At 58.9% G+C, this 16324-nt stretch overlaps 1 protein-coding gene across 3 annotated transcripts; it reads left to right on the top strand.

Annotated features, from left to right (window-relative positions):
- Positions 1-256: 256 nt before the first annotated feature.
- On the top strand, positions 257-16299 carry LOC101797905 (protein FAM163A). Of its 3 annotated transcripts, none has more exons than XM_027463153.3 (4): positions 257-439; positions 12519-12615; positions 12705-12819; positions 13485-16299. In XM_027463153.3, the coding sequence occupies exons 3-4, from the start codon at positions 12727-12729 to the stop codon at positions 13884-13886; spliced, it is 495 nt and encodes a 164-aa protein (XP_027318954.1). In that variant the 5' UTR covers positions 257-439; positions 12519-12615; positions 12705-12726; the 3' UTR covers positions 13887-16299. The 3 variants fall into 3 exon arrangements, with proteins under 3 accessions (XP_027318954.1, XP_027318953.1, XP_038039096.1); XM_027463152.3 differs by lacking the exon at positions 257-439 and adding an exon at positions 5868-6029; XM_038183168.2 differs by lacking the exon at positions 257-439 and adding an exon at positions 12256-12374.
- The last annotated feature ends 25 nt before the right edge of the window (positions 16300-16324 follow it).

Below are 16324 nucleotides of genomic sequence, written 5' to 3'. Positions count from 1 at the left end.
GGGGCTTGGGGAGCCTCACTGCTTCTCTTCTAATTGCTTAAATCATTAATTAGCAGCTGGGCAGCCCCTTGCTGGCCCTTCTGCAGGGCAAAGCGAGGCTGGGGCAGGCAGATGGGGTTTGGAGACTGGGCTCAAAGCGGAGAGAAGGGAACAAAGCACCCTGGCACAGGGCTCTGTGCCTGTCGCCGTGTCCCCAGCGCTGTCGGGTGGCTGCTAGGTGGCGGCCGAGGCACAGCTCTGCTCGCTTCAGCCTAAATCTCCTCTTCTTGGTGGATCCCAGAGGGCGAGGAGCTGATGAAGCGACTCTGCAGGGTGCAGAGCATCCCTGTGGCTGGCCCTCGCAGCAAACCCCAAATCCCACGGGCACGGCTCGCATGGGGACTGCTGGCCTCCAGCTGGGGCAGCCGCATTCCCTCTGGTTCAGCAAGCAGCAGTGGAGGTAAGGTTGGTTTGGGGAGATATCAGCTGTAATTGGGGTTGGGGGACACAAATGGGGTCCTGGAGAAGGGGATGTGCACACCAAGAGCCTAGATCTGTGGGGAACGGGAGCAAGTGAGCTGATGGGAAGAAGCCAGCAGGCACTGAGCAGGATCGAGACATCCCCTGTGTCCTGAGAGCTCCCTCGTCTGCCAAGTTTCGGAGGTAGGGAGCATGTTCTGGGCTATCACCGCTGCATGTCGCCCTTTTTTCACGCTCAGGTTGTCTGCAGGAGGCAGGCTATGGGGTTTTCCTGCAATCCCATGTATCCTTCCTGATGCTCCGAGCTGGTCAGTGTATCTATACCTTTTTTTTCCTATACATTTTGGCCATTTGCACCTTGTCTGCGAGCACTGTGGTTTCTCTGCTCCCAGAACAGCTCAGGTCACGTCCCTCATGCCTGGCAGGTCCCTGTTTGTACATTTGTTGTTTAAGGGAGTGGAAAAAAAGCTGCTACCCCCACCCCGAGGTGTGCCCACAAAAGGCTCCGGCTCTCGGGATGGGGCAGCTTTCCTCTCCTTGCCCCCAGCTTTCCCCAGCTAATGGGTGGCTGTGCCGCCAGCAGCAATTATTGACTGGCGGTCCCCAGGGCAGAGGACTGAGATGTTTAGAGGAAATTAAAAATTGAGAAGCGGCACAGCTCTGCCGCCCTCCTAAAAGCCGGGGTTAAGCAGGGCGCGGGTGAGGTGCACGCTCTGGGGACATGAAAATGGATGGGGGCAGTGCACGGGGTCCTGGCAAGTGGCCGTGGGGGATGGCTTGTTCCCACCCAGACAGGGCACAGGGGGCCAAATTGAGGTGCTGGGAACATGGGGTCCTCTTGGTTGAGCCACTGAGTGTGGAGATGACCCCAGAACTGGTCCAGCTCCAGAGGGAGGCGAGGGGTGGGGAGGTGTTTTTGCGTGGGCTGCAGAAGAGTTTCTCGCCGTGTCTGCGAGCAGCGGTGGTAAACGGGAGCTTTGAGCTTTAAACGGGCTGTCAGGAAGCATTTGGCTGTCGGGCAGGAGGCTGGAAGCGACAGCTGAACAAAGTGCTGCGGCGCCGGCTGAGTGCCCGCATCCCGCTGCTGGGGTACCCGAGCTGCCCGGTGCCACCGCCTCCCTGCCCCGGCCGTCCCATTTTCCACCTCAATGCTTCAGCCCATCCAATCCCCCCTGCACCTTCGGGTCAACCCATGCTTTACAAAGTGGGGTTTGATCCAGCAAGTCATTTGGGCTTTAAAAAAAAAAAAAAAGTGTTTCTGACACCAAACCTTTCTTCTTTTATTTTTAGATTTATATTTTTTTTTCAGATGGAAATGGACTCTTTGGTTCAGGGAGGGCAAAACTGCACTCAGCCCTGCATCAGATTGTTTCACTTGACCCACGAGTAAATGCTTTTCTTTCCTCTGACCTGGAAGGATTTCTTTTTCTTTCCATTTAGCAAGGAAAAAGGGAGAAGCAAATTCTCGGCACAGGTCACTGCAAAACAAGGTCTGGAGCCGGAGCTGCCTTTTCAGCCCCAGCGCCGTGCCGAAACCCATCAGCGCTCCCGAGCGCACTCAGCAGTCCCTGCGGGGGCTCCCTGTGCAGCAAGAAGCCCCTTTTGCCCCATATGTGGCCAGGAGCAAGCAGCTGCAGGGCCGAGCAGGGGCAGCTTTGGGGTGAGCAGCGATGGGGATGGTGCTTGGGCCCTCATGGCTTTTTGGAGGGCGATTTTTGCAGCTTCCAGCTTGTGGTTTGTGCTAGTTAAGTGTGCCTAATCACTGCCAAAGCCCCTTTGGGTTCGGTTTGGTGCTGGGATCTCTCTGCGTGTGGGAAGGAGCGTGGAAGAGGTTTGGAGAGCAGAGGAGGAAGGGGGGATCCCAGCGCTCGCGCCCTGGGGCGAGTGGCGTGCGTGCCTGCGTGCGCGCTCCTCTTCCCACCCGTCCTGCTGCCAGGAGGTTTCTTTTCTGGTTCAGCTCTTTCAAGGCAGAAGCTGATTACAGAGGGGTTGCGATCTCACTTGTGCTTTTAATCCTACTGCTGTCAAGCTCCATTAGGAGGTTCGGCATCAGCTCGCTACCTCTGGGGCCGGGCCGCCGCTCGCCCAGCCTGAAATGAGGCCAAGGCTGGGCTCCACGGGAGGAAGGGATGGGATGGATGCTCGGGGCAGCTTTGTGCACTGCAGCGGGAGGGCTGCAGGACCCCCACGGGCAGGAGGTCACAACCAGGGGCTGGGCATCCTCACCCAACGCCCTGCAGAGAGGCAGAGCCCTAAATGCACCCGGGGGCTGGCGGAGGGTGTTGCCTCCCACGGCTCTGCTGCACTGATTGCGGCCAGAGTGTGGCTCTGAGATGTTTCTTTGCAGCTGGGAGAGCCCTGCTCCAAAAAGGCCTCCCTGGGGCTGTAGTGGAGGCTCCCAGCTCTCCACTGGGATTTAGGGATGCTGCTGCCCCTGGGGTCGCGCTGGCACCTCTGCATCCCCTCTTTGCTGGCTCCTGAGCTTGGTGACCACAGCAGGGGCTCTGTCCCCAGTATGGCACAGCTGCTCCCAGTGGTACTGGTTAGAGCTGGCTGGAAGGAGTTAACCTCGCCACGTGCGCCACTGCTCCCCATGGGCGGCTTTTCCCCGCTAACCCAATCCTGCAGCGGGGATCAATGCCGTGGCCGTGCCACGCGGGGCTGCGGCTTGGCAGGCGGGGACGATCGATGGCACCGTGCGGCGCTGCCCAAGGAGGTCCCCAGGCAGAGCAGGGCAAAGCCCCCCCAGGCTTCTTCCTTCGCTGCAATGCCAGGGGTGGCACGGAGCCCAGCGTGGCTCAGCCCCAAAAGGATCCCCCTATGCGTCCTGGCAGCCACCGTCCCAGCACCAGGAGAGGCAAAGACGGGGCTGGAGGGGGGACACCTGAGCAGAGGATAGATTTGGGAGCAAGCAGTGGTGGTGCGGATAGGATGCAACGGGCAGCAGGAGGAAGGCACGGAGGTGTTTGTGGCTCTGGCTTCGTGCTGCCGCATCGAGCGGCGCTCGGCCGGCGCAGCGCTTCCTTCCAGCGGCCGGAAAAAGCTGCTCGTCCTCATCAAATATTTAGGTTTCGTGTTCATCACCCGGAGAGAGGGAAGGTGCGTTTGGGAGCTGCGCTGCGCCCAACATTGATCGGGGCAGCGGCCGTGCTTCTCCCGCAGGGCCGGGGAAAATCCTGCTCGGAGTGAAAATGAACGCTGATCTTTTTCTGGGTTTTAATTTCTTGAAGTTTTCCACAGCCCCAGTAAAGCCTGAGCCATCCCAAGGAGGAGGGGACGGATGCAGAGGGGCTGATGGGCAAACACTTCTTGCTCCCAGCTGGGGGAGCGCGATGGGTTAATGCTACGCTGCTGCCTAATTGCGTGGAGAAGCTGCAAACCCCCACCCGGGGAGGGGAGGGGGAATATCCATTGGTCTCTGGCTGTAACATACACAAGGGCTCCTCTTTAATGTCATTTATCTGCCTTTGGGAAGGAGACAGCATAACTCTGGCCTAACCATGTTACTCCCGGCTCCTCCTGCCTCTCCTCCATCACCCCCGCGGCGGCGGCCCTGGGGCGAGCTCCCAGGGGTTGGGTGTGGAGGAGAAGGATCCTCGCTTTGGGAACACGACCTCCCTTCCCCAATTCCCAAGGGGAAAAAAAAAAAAAATCAAACAAATATATATCTGCAGCATCAAGGCGATGCCAGGTCTCCCCTCCAGCCCGTGCCTTGGGAGCAATGGGAGCATCCCCAGCCCCGATAACAGGGATATGGGGGCCAGGCAGCTCAGAGCACCCCTCGTGCCGAGGGCTGGGTTTGTTTCCAGTGCTTGCACAGGCGAGCGCAGTGCCAGGGAGGTGTGCGATGAGCGAGGCACAGCTGGCAGGGCTGTGCTGCCCAGGGGAATTCTGCACCTTGGCTCCCAGCTCCCCAGGGAGCAGGGCCGGCTGCCACGAAGGGGAAAACGGGCAGTGAGCATCCTGCTGAGGTGCTGCGAGCAGCCCCCAGCCTGCTCCTGACCCCACAAATGACACGGGATGGGGACCCACGGTGTCCCCTCAGTGTGCTTGTACCCCCCTGGCTGTCTCAGTGGCTTTGTGCTGGGCAGGAGCAGGCTGGGGACGGCGTTGTGCACCATCAGGCTTTTTCCGAGTGATGCTGCTCTGCTCAAAACATACCTAAGAGCAAAACTCCAAGTGGAAGAGAAGAAATCCCAATGGCAGCAGCTGGGGGTTCAGCTCCCCAGCATCCTTGGGCATCAGCGTTTTGGGACATGCTCTGGGCAGGAGGGGAGTTGCTGCTGTGAAATCTTTTCCAGCAGTAGGGAGAAGGAGTCCTACAAACCTTCCCCAGACTTTCTGGGCTGACACGAATCGAGTTGTGAGACTCACAAGCTGGAAGGGTGATTGCATGCGTGAGCACTGCGTGTCGGAGGGTGAGATTTGGGCAGGTTTCTGGTCCCTGCATCGCGCGGGGGCTGGAGGCAGCGGAAATGGAGGTGCCAGAGAGGCAGCGATGATGCCTCAGGGGTGATTTCTGGGTCACGAGGAGCTTTGTGCTTCCTTTTCCACTCTCTGGAGAGAAAAATAAAATAATAATAATAATAATAATAAAGCAATAAGAAGTGTCCTGGCTCAAGCTGCTGTTACGTTTACTGGTGGTGCTAACCCCGATCCTTGTGCTTTATGTAAAACCCTGCCGCCTGGAACCAACAACTTTGTTCCCCGTTTCCTTCCCTGCTGTGGAGCACCTGGTGCCCCCCTTCCCGAGCTTTTCTCAGCAGCCACATAAGCGTGAATCCCACCTTTTGTGTTCTGGCTTTTCCCCCTTCTTTAAGAAATAATGAAACGGCGATGGGCGACACGCTGCCGGCAGCAAAAATCCGGCAGGCTGATGTTGCTGCTCGCCAGAGCAGCGCTGGCTTGTGTTCGTTTCACTGGGATCTTCGGCATCCCGTGTGCTTTGGGATGGAGCTGGGGGTGGTGGCAGGGGACGGTTTTGTTGGGGGGCTTCAGCACCGCTCCGTGCATCCCTCCTGGGGCTTTGCAGTCTCAGCCCGGGGTTGGCCGAGTCCTGAAGAAACTCCTGTGTCCGTCCGAGGACAGGCTGGGTGTTAACCAGGGCTCACAAAAAGGGGAACGGAGGCAGGGTTTGTCTGCCCCTCGTCGTGGTCTGGGGGTGCTGGGGGGCTCCAAAACCCTCGTGGGGGTGTGTTTGTGCCCCTTGGGTGCTTGCACGCAGCATCGGTGCAGGCTGAAGCGCTCAGGGGATGAATTTGGGGGGGTGCCGAGGGGGTGCCGCAGGCTGAGTGGGGACACCCGGGGTCTGTCGGGGGGGGGGGATCCCGGTTTGGGGTTTGGGGCGGCGGGGCCGGGGGCGGTGCGGGGCCGGGGGCGGCTCCGTCCAGCGGCAAACTCCTCCCCGCCGCCCCCCCCGGCTGCCCGCTGCCTCCCGGCTTCGGTGCTGCTGCCGCTGCTCGTCCTCCTCCTCCTCCTCTTCATCATCCTCATCTTCAGCCTCCGCCGCTGCTCCCCTTCCTCCCCGCGCCCCGCCGGTGCTGCCCTCCTGGCCCCCCGCCGGCTCCCAGGTAAGGCTCGGGGATTTGGGGGAAAAGAAAATGAAAAATAATAATAATAATAATTTTAAAAAAGGTTGGATAAAATAGGGTTGGGAAAAAGGGATTTGGGGGCTCTGTGGGTAAGGGAGGCTGGGCAGGGGGTGCAGGGCGAAGCGCCGGGGCTGCGGTTTGTTTCCTTGGGGTCCCGGTGCCCAACTTTGTGCCTAGCCAGGTGCGTACCCAAAGGCACCCGAAACTCGTTGGGGCCACCCGAGGCTGGGGTGAGCTCGCCCCGCTCTGCTGCTGAGCTTCTTGGGGTGAAGTTTGGGAAGCGTCGAGGCTGGGAATCGCGCCCCGACGGCCCCCGGCCTCGCCACCGAGTGGGAATGATGGCTGCCCTTGGCCGAGGGAGGGAAATCAAACCCTTTTGTTTCGTCCCAAGGATCTCTGCTTTATCTCTCGCCGAGCCTCGGTAATTAGAGGAGACCTGTGCTCGAGTTAGTGGTCTGGCTTTTGTTGTCTCTTAAGGTTATCCTGGAGGATTGTATTCCCTGGAAAAGGGCATGTGGAAACAGTTCGTGTTTGCAGCTGGATTTCGTCGGTGTGCTATTGATCCTCTCTACAGCAGAGAGGGTTTCTGATGTGCCGTGGAATATTCCACCCGACGGAGGGCTGTGGTACCAGCCCTCTGGTTTTTCACCCCCAGCCTTGCCCCTTGCTCCTCCGAGCCGCGGAGCTCCCAACGTGGAGCCATTTGCGGGGCACCGGCTGCGTTTGGGCTGCTCGTTAGCATTTAACATCCTCCTAGTGGGGTCTGATGGGCTCTGAGCTGGGCTTTCAGAGCAGATTAATTCCTCTAAGAGGGCTTTCACCTGTTGACCAGCCAAGAAGCAGGCTGCTCTTCCCTATGGGCCGATGAGCAGCGGGTGATGGTGAGCTTGCCCCCAGCAGGTATGGGTTTCAGCCCTGTCATCGGGGCCGTCATCACCGTTCTGCTCCAGGCTGAAAGATCCCAGATGGAGCAGAAATCAGGTGCCGGAGGTTTTCCACGCAGCAAACCCTGCTCCCTGGAGAAACGCAGAGCATCCTCCAGCCATTCGCCTTGGGCGCGGTGGCACAGCGCTCCCGGAGGGGATGAGCGGGGCGCAGCCGAAGGCTGGGAAATCACTTTGTGCCCAAACCCGGGAGCAGAGGGTCCCAGCAGCATCATGTGGCTCCTCCACCATGGGATTGCTTTTTGGGGCCTGGCTGCTCCGTTTCAGCTGTGGCCACCCATGAACTGAACCAGGCTGGAGGGCAGGGGTAGGAAAAGCCGAGCGGTGATTTCTAGAAAGGGAGAAGCTCCTTGCCCGCTGCCTCCAGCTGAGCTTAGCCACGGGCAGGAGCAGAAATACAAGTGCTGCTCCCTTTGTGGGGTCTTCTCTGTGGCCATGCCTAAACCCCAAAACCCCCTAGGCAAGCAGAAACAAGCCGGTCCCTACCCCGGCCGCCTCCTCTTCCTCCCCAGCCTGCATCCCCCCGAGCCCCACGCTGCCTTCCCACCCAGATGCAATATTTATCGAGGCTCTGTTACCCGTGTTTTCCTGAAAGCGCGTTTCACACTTCGCTTGCTGACAGTGCTAAGAGGCTTCATGCCACATTTCCCTCGGTGCCGCGTGTGACATTGCGTGTGCGACCGGCCGGGCAGCAAGGGCTGGGTGAGGATGGAGGAGCCCGTGCCACACCGCAGGTTAAATCAACCTGAAAACCAAACAGCTGCTCTGAAACCCAGCAGATAACAAGGGGGTTTGCTCTGCAAAGCTGGCTCACACTTGGCTGCGTTACATCTCCTCTCCTTGCTGGTACGCAGTGGCCAAAAGGAGCGGGTGGTCCTGAGAAGCAGCCGTGGATGGGGTTTTCTCAGCGCTTTGTGGAAAAAGGGCTCTGGAAGTGCTCCTGGAGTGATTCTGCTGGGATTTAGCCCAGGAGAGCAGGGTTGGGGCTGGGCACTGGCACCCCGGCAGGGCAGCGTGGTTCTGACTGGTTCCCCACCACTTTGGACTGTTCTTGGTGTGACCATCGTTGAGGGCAAACAAAGTGTCACCAAATCTCATTTTTGAATTTTTCCCCTAAATAAAGCGAGGGGAGAGGACACGGGTCCTGAAGGCCAGGACCCATCAGGAACTGGTCTGAGGCTCTGCGGGTGGGCACCCAGCTCGCCCCAAGCTCCCAGCTGGTCCTGGTTTCTCCCTGGACCACAGCATCCCCCATGGCAGGTAGGAGGAAGAGGAAAATGGAGACTTTTCTGGGTCTTTTGGAATGCTGACCGTGTTGCCATTGCTCCAGGGATGGCACCCAGCCCCACCGCAGCGCCGCTCTGTCTGCCCGTGCTTTTGGGGAGGAAAAGGTCCGCGGAGCGCTGCCGGCTGTAGTACTGCTGCACGTGGGAGGCTCCTCTCTCTGTATTGCTCGGTGAATGTGATTAGGCCTTAATGAGTCATTAAAATAAATATCTGTTTATACTCCCAGCGAAGACGCCGGGGGGATGCTGGCAGCCGGAGCAGCAGGTCTTGCATCATGCGCAGGAAGAGGCTGCGCTCCCCCGCCACCCCCTCCTGCAGCCCTTTTCCATGGAAAGGGACCTCTGCGGAGCACCCTTCAGCCCCGCAAGTACTGCAGGAGAGGGGTTACAACCACAACCGTCCCTAAGGTGTATTTTTGGGGAGGAGCAGCGGAATTAGGGTTTTCTGCTCCCTGATGCTGCAAGGCACCCGCCTGGCTAGGCAATGACAGAGATGTAACCAGCCCTTTTGGCTCCGGGTTCCTTAAAGCTGCTGACGACTTCCAGACGTGCCCACGATGGGTGGGCAGCAGAGAAAGATGACAAATCCCCCCATCGGGGCCTCCGAATCCCCTGCCTGGGGGCAAATTCCCTGCAGCCCCCGTGTCTCCTGGCAGGGATGCGTCGGCCACAGAGCTCCCATTCCTTCTCCCTGCCTGGCTGCTGAATGCTCGTTACCCCTTAACGATGTCTTTGCTAATTGAATCCCAGCCTCAGCACTCGCTGGCTCCCTGGCACGCTTGCAGGTTCCTGGAGATGTGGGGGACGTCCCCTGCGTGTCCCCAGGAGCGGCACCGTCCCTGCTCCAAAAACACGCCGTCGCCTTTCCTCTCTGCCCCGTAGGATGCACGGTCACCGTCCCTGAGCAGGAGAATTTATTTATTTTTATAGCAAATCAAATCAATTGGGTGACTTCAAGCCACAGCAGACCCGACTGGGACAGCACTGCCCGGGGGCTGAAGCCGTTGGCTTTGCAAAAGCTCAGAGAGAGCATTCCCCTGGGGCATAGCTTGCAGGAGCAGAGCCGGCAGCTGCAAGGAAAGGTTTTGCCTGAGTTGTGTTTCGTGCATCGGGCTGCGTGTTTCACGGTGTGCTGAGGCTGAGCAGATCTGGCTGGAAATTGGGTGGCCGGCATGGGGTTTTCACGGGAGTGATGGAAACAAGGTGGAAAGGGTGAAAGCATCGGTGTGTCCAGGGCAAGGCAGGAGCTAGCAAGGTGTTTCTCAGAGCCTGGAGGTGAGGCTGTCACGGAGGTAGTTTTAAAAAGCCAGTGGGAAATCGGCTTAATGCAAAAAAAAAAATCCTTCATGGGAGCTGGCTGCTGTGCTCGCTCAGATCCTGCTGGGGCCGATCCACCAGGATGCGCCGGGATGCTCAGCACCGTGACCCTGCCGGGATTGATCCTCCTCGTTCAATTCACGCCCGGGATGAAGACAGATTTGGTGTTGCTAAATCCCCTAATGGGATTAGTCCCACTGCACGCTCGCTCCTTTGGTGGAAGTGGCAAGAAAATCGAACTGGGGAGCAGAGCAGATCGTATCGGCACGGGGTGTGCAGCCCTGGGGATCGAGCGGAGGTCTCTGTCCCTTATCCTGGCCTTGCAGCCCCAGCTAATTTCTTTTTTACTAATTTCTTGAGGTTGTGTTTTTCTGTTTGTTTGCTTGCTTGTTTGTTTGTTTTTTGCAATTGGTGCATGCAAACATGAGGCTAAGCAGGGTTCATTTCCCATACGACGCTTCTGGGGCAAACCCACATGGCTTGAGACGCTGCAGGGCACAGCACAAAAAAACCCTCATATTGGAAGTGGGTGTCCCAAACCCTTTCTGCTGGGAAGAGCTCTCCTTGCTGCCCTCCACAGCAGTCTGGGATCAGAGTTTTCATGGCCCTGCTGTGATGGGGTTGCAGATGCCGTGCCCAGATCCCCCCGTTTCTGAATTAGGGCTGGCTGCAGCCAAAAATCCAATTGAAATGCCCCTGTCCGGGCTGGGACCATCCGTGGATGGAGCGGGAGAGGGGGGCTCTGTTATTTGGGGTTCTTTCTGCCCTGACCTGCAGCCCTGCAGTGCAAAGCCCCGGCTCGGCTCTGCGGGTGCTTGACCCAAGTGAGGCAAAAAAAAAAACGTGACCCGAAAGAGGCCAGGAGCTGCCCTCCGCTCTGCTTGGAGGCGGCAGCCCCTGCTGCTGTTTTGTTCCAATTAGGCCTGTTAGAGGATTCTGGTAAGGCAGCGGTCGGGCTAATTTACCAGGCAGACATCTCATTGAATTAGCCCCGCGCTGCAGAGCGAAGCCGGGGAAGCAGAGCCGGGCTGGGGCCGCGCCGGCGCTTTGCCCACAGCAGCCTGCCTCGCACGGGGCTGGGGGCACGAGGACAGAGCCCCCGGCTCCGTGCGTGGTGTCCTAAAAAACAAATCCTCAGCCGGCTGCTTTCTGGGCACGGGAGCTGGAGCCTCGCCTCCCAGCTGCGCGCGTCTGACGTGGGCGGCACGGCGAGGGGAGTAAATATAGAAGCCGCTCGCTTCCAGAGTCGCTTTCCAGGCCGTAACTTTGCGCTGCCACGCGGCATCAATTAAAGGAAATGTATCTCTGCGCCAAGCGGCTCTGCCTGCACGCCCGGAGGAGCTGGAGGTGGCTGCTCCGGGCGTTGCGTCCCCGCTGGGGATGGGGGACACCAAACGCTGCAGCTGCGCTTGTCACCGGGATGCGGGGTCATGCAGCCCCAAGGAGGGGACCCTCCTAATGCTGGTAGAGATATTGCTTTCACTGAGCTGTGGCTTGGGTGCTGGTGATCCTGATGCCCACCCTGGGGCTGAAGCCCTTTCTGAGCCACCCAGGCTCTCCTCTGGCTCATTTGGGGCAGCTGGGCTCACCCCGGGGACGTGGAGAGCTTGGGGACCCGTCCCCTGTCCCCACACCGCCGTGGGGCAGCAGATGCCCCATCCCCGGGGCTGGTCCCTCCCTGCTGAAGCTGCTCCCCGCGGCAGCCCACTCGCTCTCTCCGGACCTGGGGCTAATCGGATGCTGCCCTCGGAGCTCTAAATCAGATCACGGCTCCCACGAAATGAAGTTTTCTGGATGCGAGCGGCTGCCTGCAGCATCCATCACCCCGGCTCGCCGCGCGCTCCCTCCTGGGGGCTGCCAGAGGTCAGCATTCGCCTTTCCCGGCCAAACCACTGTCGTCTCCTCCCTCCTAATGGAGCTGCCTCGGGATGCGATAACACCACCGGGCGCTGTCCCATGTCCCCGAGCCGTCCCTGCTGCCCCCAGCTCCTGGCAGCATCTCAGGGTGCAGCTCGGTTATGACGGCCACGTGTCCGTCCCCGTCCTTAGCTCTGCTGACGGATGGTGCTATCAGCTGCCTTTTGGACGTATCGATTTCTTTCATTTTTTTATTTTCTTTTTCCCTGTTTCACATGTGAGAGCAGCTTGAGGAGGAAATTAAACACGAACCATCCTCTTGCCTTCGCATGGTGCCTGGCTGAGCGCAGGAAATCAATTTGCAGCAGGCTGGACCTGCCGGGGGTCGCTCTCCTGCAAACCCCACGCTGGGTGGCAGAGGCGTCACATCCCTCCTTGGCTGTCCCCTGTCCTCTCTGTGTGGTCCCTGAGGGTGCAAAACCCGCAGGAGGACCTCATCTGGCCCCATCCAGGGCTCTGGTCTGAGCGATGCCCCTCCCAAAGCTCAGGCTGGGGCTCGGGGAGCAAGAATCGGGATGCGCGGAAGCATGGAGAGGGAGGGGAGATGGGGATGAAGCTGCCTGGGGCCGTGCTGCAGAGGAGCGGGGTCGGCAGGTCTCGCCTGGAAGCTGCCACCCCCCTCCATCAGCCAGGGCCACGTGGGCAGCGGGTAATTAGATTTCCCCGGCTGGCTCTGGGGCCCTATCAATTAGGGGGCTGCGGGGCCGGTAATGAAGTGCGGCTGCGCCAGCCCTGCCCACGCTTCCCCAAAGCCACTGCATCACCCGAGGCACGGGATGGCCCAGCAGGGCTTCCTGGGTGCAGCTCACTCATTTGGGCTGAAATCACAGATTCTGGAGCATCCTCTCCCAGCCTGGCAGGTTGGTCTTCCCCATTTTTGCAGCACCCTGCCGTTCTCCCTGTAGAAGTGAATTATTTTGCCATGGTGCTGGGGATGGACCGAAGGGGACAGCAGGCAGGGGGGTGAGCTGATGACACCTTTTTCTCCTTCTCCCCCCTCCCAGGGCCGCAGGAGTCTCCCTGGGGCCATGCGGAGCTGCCAACCCCGGCCGGCCGCCCCGGGGCCGGCGTGACCGCGAGGCTCGGCCACCGCTTTCCTGGGTAAGTGGCCCCCGGGTGGCAGGGGGACGCGATGCCTGCCCCCGTGTCCTTGTAGCCCCCAAGCCCTACGGTCACATCCTGCCTTTCAGAGTTTGATGGAGAATCGGTCGGATGACAGCGGGAACTGTTGTTATCACCGGGGGAATCCTAGCGACTGTGATCCTACTGTGCATCATCGCCGTGCTCTGCTACTGTAGGCTACAGGTGAGCGCCGGGGACGTCCCCGTCACACCGGGGGGGCTGCGGGGGTCCCAGCAGCATCGCTGCCACAGGAGGGATCTGGGGGGCTTCTCGCTGGTGATGGGGAGGGAGCTGCAGCACCACATCTCCCCGGGTGCTGCTGTTCCTCCACCCAAGGCTTTTGAGGATCTGCAGCACTTGCTCATTCAGGTGTAGGCTCGGATGGGGCTGCAATACCAGATGGAGAGCTTTTTTTTTTTTTTTTCCCCAAGTAAATTAGACGAGGAGGCTTTCAACAACGGCCGGCTACAACCTCCTGCTTTTTAAAAGTTAATGCGAAGTCTGCGCCATGCAGCAACGTGACGGGCAGCACAGCAGTTACTGGGGGGGTGGTATCCCAAAACGCCTTCCCCATGCAAACCTCGCTGCCAGGGGAAAGGATGAGCCCCCTCCGGCTGCATCCTGCCAGGTTTCATCCAGCTGAACCACTCCTGCTTCACCACTTTTTCCACCTCTACTCTGTTTGTTTGTTTGTAATTATTTTTATTTATTAACAGAGGCGAGGCTGGCCTTTAAGTTGCGGCAGCCAAACGTGATGGATGAGGCTGGATTTCAGCCTCTCCCCGTTCCTTCCTCTCTAACTCATTGTGCCTGCGCTTTCTGATAAAAGCCTTGTCCCTCTCCCGCAGTACTACTGCTGCAAGAAAGATGACTCCGATGAGGAAGAGGAGGAGGAGGAGGAGGAGGAAGAGGAAGAGCCCGACCTTCCCACGCACTCTCACCCCGGCACGTGCAACGCCTGCAACTCCCGCGTTGTGGACGGGCAGGGCAGCCCCACGCCCGTCCCCGAGCTCAACCAGCACGGGGCTCACCCCCGCTGCCCGACCTGCTCCCCCTACGGCTCCCCCTTTTACATACGGACCCCCGACATGGTGCGCAACGGGGGCGAGCGGGTCGCCTACGCGCCCGCCTGCTACAAGGAGATGGGGCCGCCCGTCAACCTGGCGGCCCTGCAGGGCTTCGCGCTGAGCCGGCACGGCCTCCTCCGCGAGAGCTTCCCCCCGCCGAGGGCCATCAGCACGGAGGTGTGACCCCCCCGCAACGCGCCCCGCTTCGGGGATGGGGATTTTCGCCCCCCTGGCTGGGTTGGGGTCCGTGCAAGGGAGGAGCGCGGCACCCGTGCAGCCCTCCTGCTGAGCCGGCACGGCGAAGCTTTACGGGTAAGGGAGACATCATCGAGGGAGGATGTCGAGACGGCGGTCTCCGAACCCACAATAAGTGTAATTACTGCTCTATCTCCTGAAGGGACTTGTCTAATGAGGGCTATGTACAGTACAAACCAACCTAATTACCCGAGGCTCCCCGGAGTCCCCACGCAGCCGCCCCGAGGGATGGAGAGGGGAGCCCCCGCAGCACGGGGGGATGTGAGGCCGGGGCACCGTGAGCACTTTGCTTCTGTGTTAGTGCCAAAAATGGCACCAGCTCCCAGCCACGTCGGTCTGCACGCATGTAGGAGAAGTTACCAGAGAGGATTTGGATCGCCGTGAGGGGAGGCGAAGTTGCTTGCGAGACCCACGCGAACGGGCACAGGTAGATCCCTCTGCAGCCAAAACCCCACCTCTTCCACTCCTCACGAGCTTCCTTAGGAGCGGTTTTAGCTTGGGCCCATACAGATATCGAGACTTTACTTACGAGGAGGTTTGCACCCCTAGGTAACTGCAGTTTGATCACCTTCAGCATCCAAAGCCCTGCCCGGACCCCCAGCCAAGCACAGCTGGTTTGAGGATGGCTTTTGCTCGCAACAGCAGAGGCTGCCGGGTCAGGTCTCCTCCTGTGCAAGGATCACAACCTCTCACGGAGCGTGATTTCCAGGTGCTCGGGGTCCCCCCTCCTGTACTTCTGGAAGAAGAGGCTGCAAGACCCGAGCCTGGGCTCGGTGGCTCCGCGGCTGCTAACGACAGCTCAGCCAGCAGCTCCGTCTGCAGAACGAACGTGGGAAAGTTCCTTCTTCCTCCATAAATCAAATTAGGTGAAAAATGACCAAAAGGACGTCTCCATCGTTCACGGGCACTTCCCATAGCAACCGGCGCTCCCTGTTAATGGCAGGGGGAGGGATGCAGCCGGCCCAGCCCCCCCTGGCCGTGCGGATGCTGCTAGAAGCAGGAGCAGGAGCCACTTGCCTTGCCTTTGCCATATCAGGCAGAACTGCTCAGAAGTCGAAATGGTTTGGTTTCGGGATTTTTTGCACCTCCACAGTTTGGAAATTGGACTACCGAAAGGATTTGGATTGGTAATTCTTGACCTCCCCCATTCAAGCACAGGTGAAGGAGGTCTCGGTATGGAGGCACGTGCCTTCAGATGTCTTCGTTAGCAGGCAAAAGGCTAATTGACATGCTTGACCTCCTCATGGCTTGGCACCTCTGCTCATACTACCCAAAGAAAAGGAGCCAGACGAATGCCAAATCCAATCCCACCACCGTGCCCCAGCCCGCATTTTACACAGCCTTTTGAGCAATTATTCACTGTCTCCTCCATCTCCGGACCAGAAAGACATTGCATTTCCATTATCCCCAGCCTCAGCCTAGCTGCATCTCTTTTACAGTCTCCTTCCATTCTCCAAATAGCGAGAGCAGGCCTTCATGGCCTCTCACGTTAAGGGCAGGCAGGGGGAAGAAGAAAGTTAGCAGCAGTGAAGCTCCCTGGATGATAGTCCCTGGCTCCCACCCAGTCTTCCTCCCCAGGAACATAGTCTCTAACAGTTTTTCTTGGCTAACCCAGCGAATCCTGTCCTTTCCTGCCAGAGCTCAGCCAGGTCTCCCTCCTGCTCGGAGCCACGTGAAATTATCACAGCGCAACCCGAGGGCACGGCAGCTCCCGGCACTCAACTCTACCTCTTGGCGTGAAGCAAGGCCTCCTACCGCAACCTGCTCCGGGTGGGAATAACACACCAGGCTTTGCTTCTGTGGTCACCCCTCTGGTGAGAGGAAGGCAACCAGATCATCATCACCATCACACGCAAACAAAATGTGACCTGTCGCCAGCTAACAGGGTGCCACAGCTGGTGAGGCAGATCCCAAGTCGCCGGATGGCCAAGGCGAGGATCGTCCTGGCAGCCAGCACAAACCCCTGGCCTGGCGTGGCTGCAGACGGATGGGTGAGTCCAAAAGGGCAGGAGACACGGGAGATACAGCTGTAGGTTGTGAGGTTTGGGGAATGGCGGAGGAACAGCACAGGGAGGGGGAAGGGATCTCAGATTTTTTCCACTTCAGATTTCCCCTGTTATTATTCTCTGTCTTTGTTGCTGAGCTATGGGTCCAAACTCAATGTCAGAAATAAATGAGGACTTTGAAATACAAAACAGGAGTGATTGCTGTTCTTTGGCAGGCAACACAAAACAGGGTTCATCCAGTGCTGCCCTGTAAGAGTCCTGGTGCAAGGATTTTTCCACGCCACCTTACCTGCTCCTGCTCTTGTCCCTCTCATGTCCCTCTTCCTCCCTTGCCTGGACCTAGGTACATGCACCCCCAAA

This window comes from Anas platyrhynchos, chromosome 8 (genome assembly GCF_047663525.1).
Source record: "Anas platyrhynchos isolate ZD024472 breed Pekin duck chromosome 8, IASCAAS_PekinDuck_T2T, whole genome shotgun sequence".
In the NCBI taxonomy this organism is placed as follows: domain Eukaryota; kingdom Metazoa; phylum Chordata; class Aves; order Anseriformes; family Anatidae; genus Anas; species Anas platyrhynchos.
Note: the sequence above shows the minus strand (reverse complement) of the source record. Positions and strands in the feature narration are given on the sequence as shown.

What these genes read in the sequence shown, in the direction of transcription:
- LOC101797905 (XM_027463153.3), top strand. Translation starts at nt 12,727, where the DNA reads ATGACAGCGGGAACTGTTGTTATCACCGGGGGAATCCTAGCGACTGTG. An exon ending in TCTGCTACTGTAGGCTACAG is followed by an intron (nt 12,820 to 13,484) that starts GTGAGCGCCGGG and finishes CCTCTCCCGCAG; the next exon opens with TACTACTGCTGCAAGAAAGA.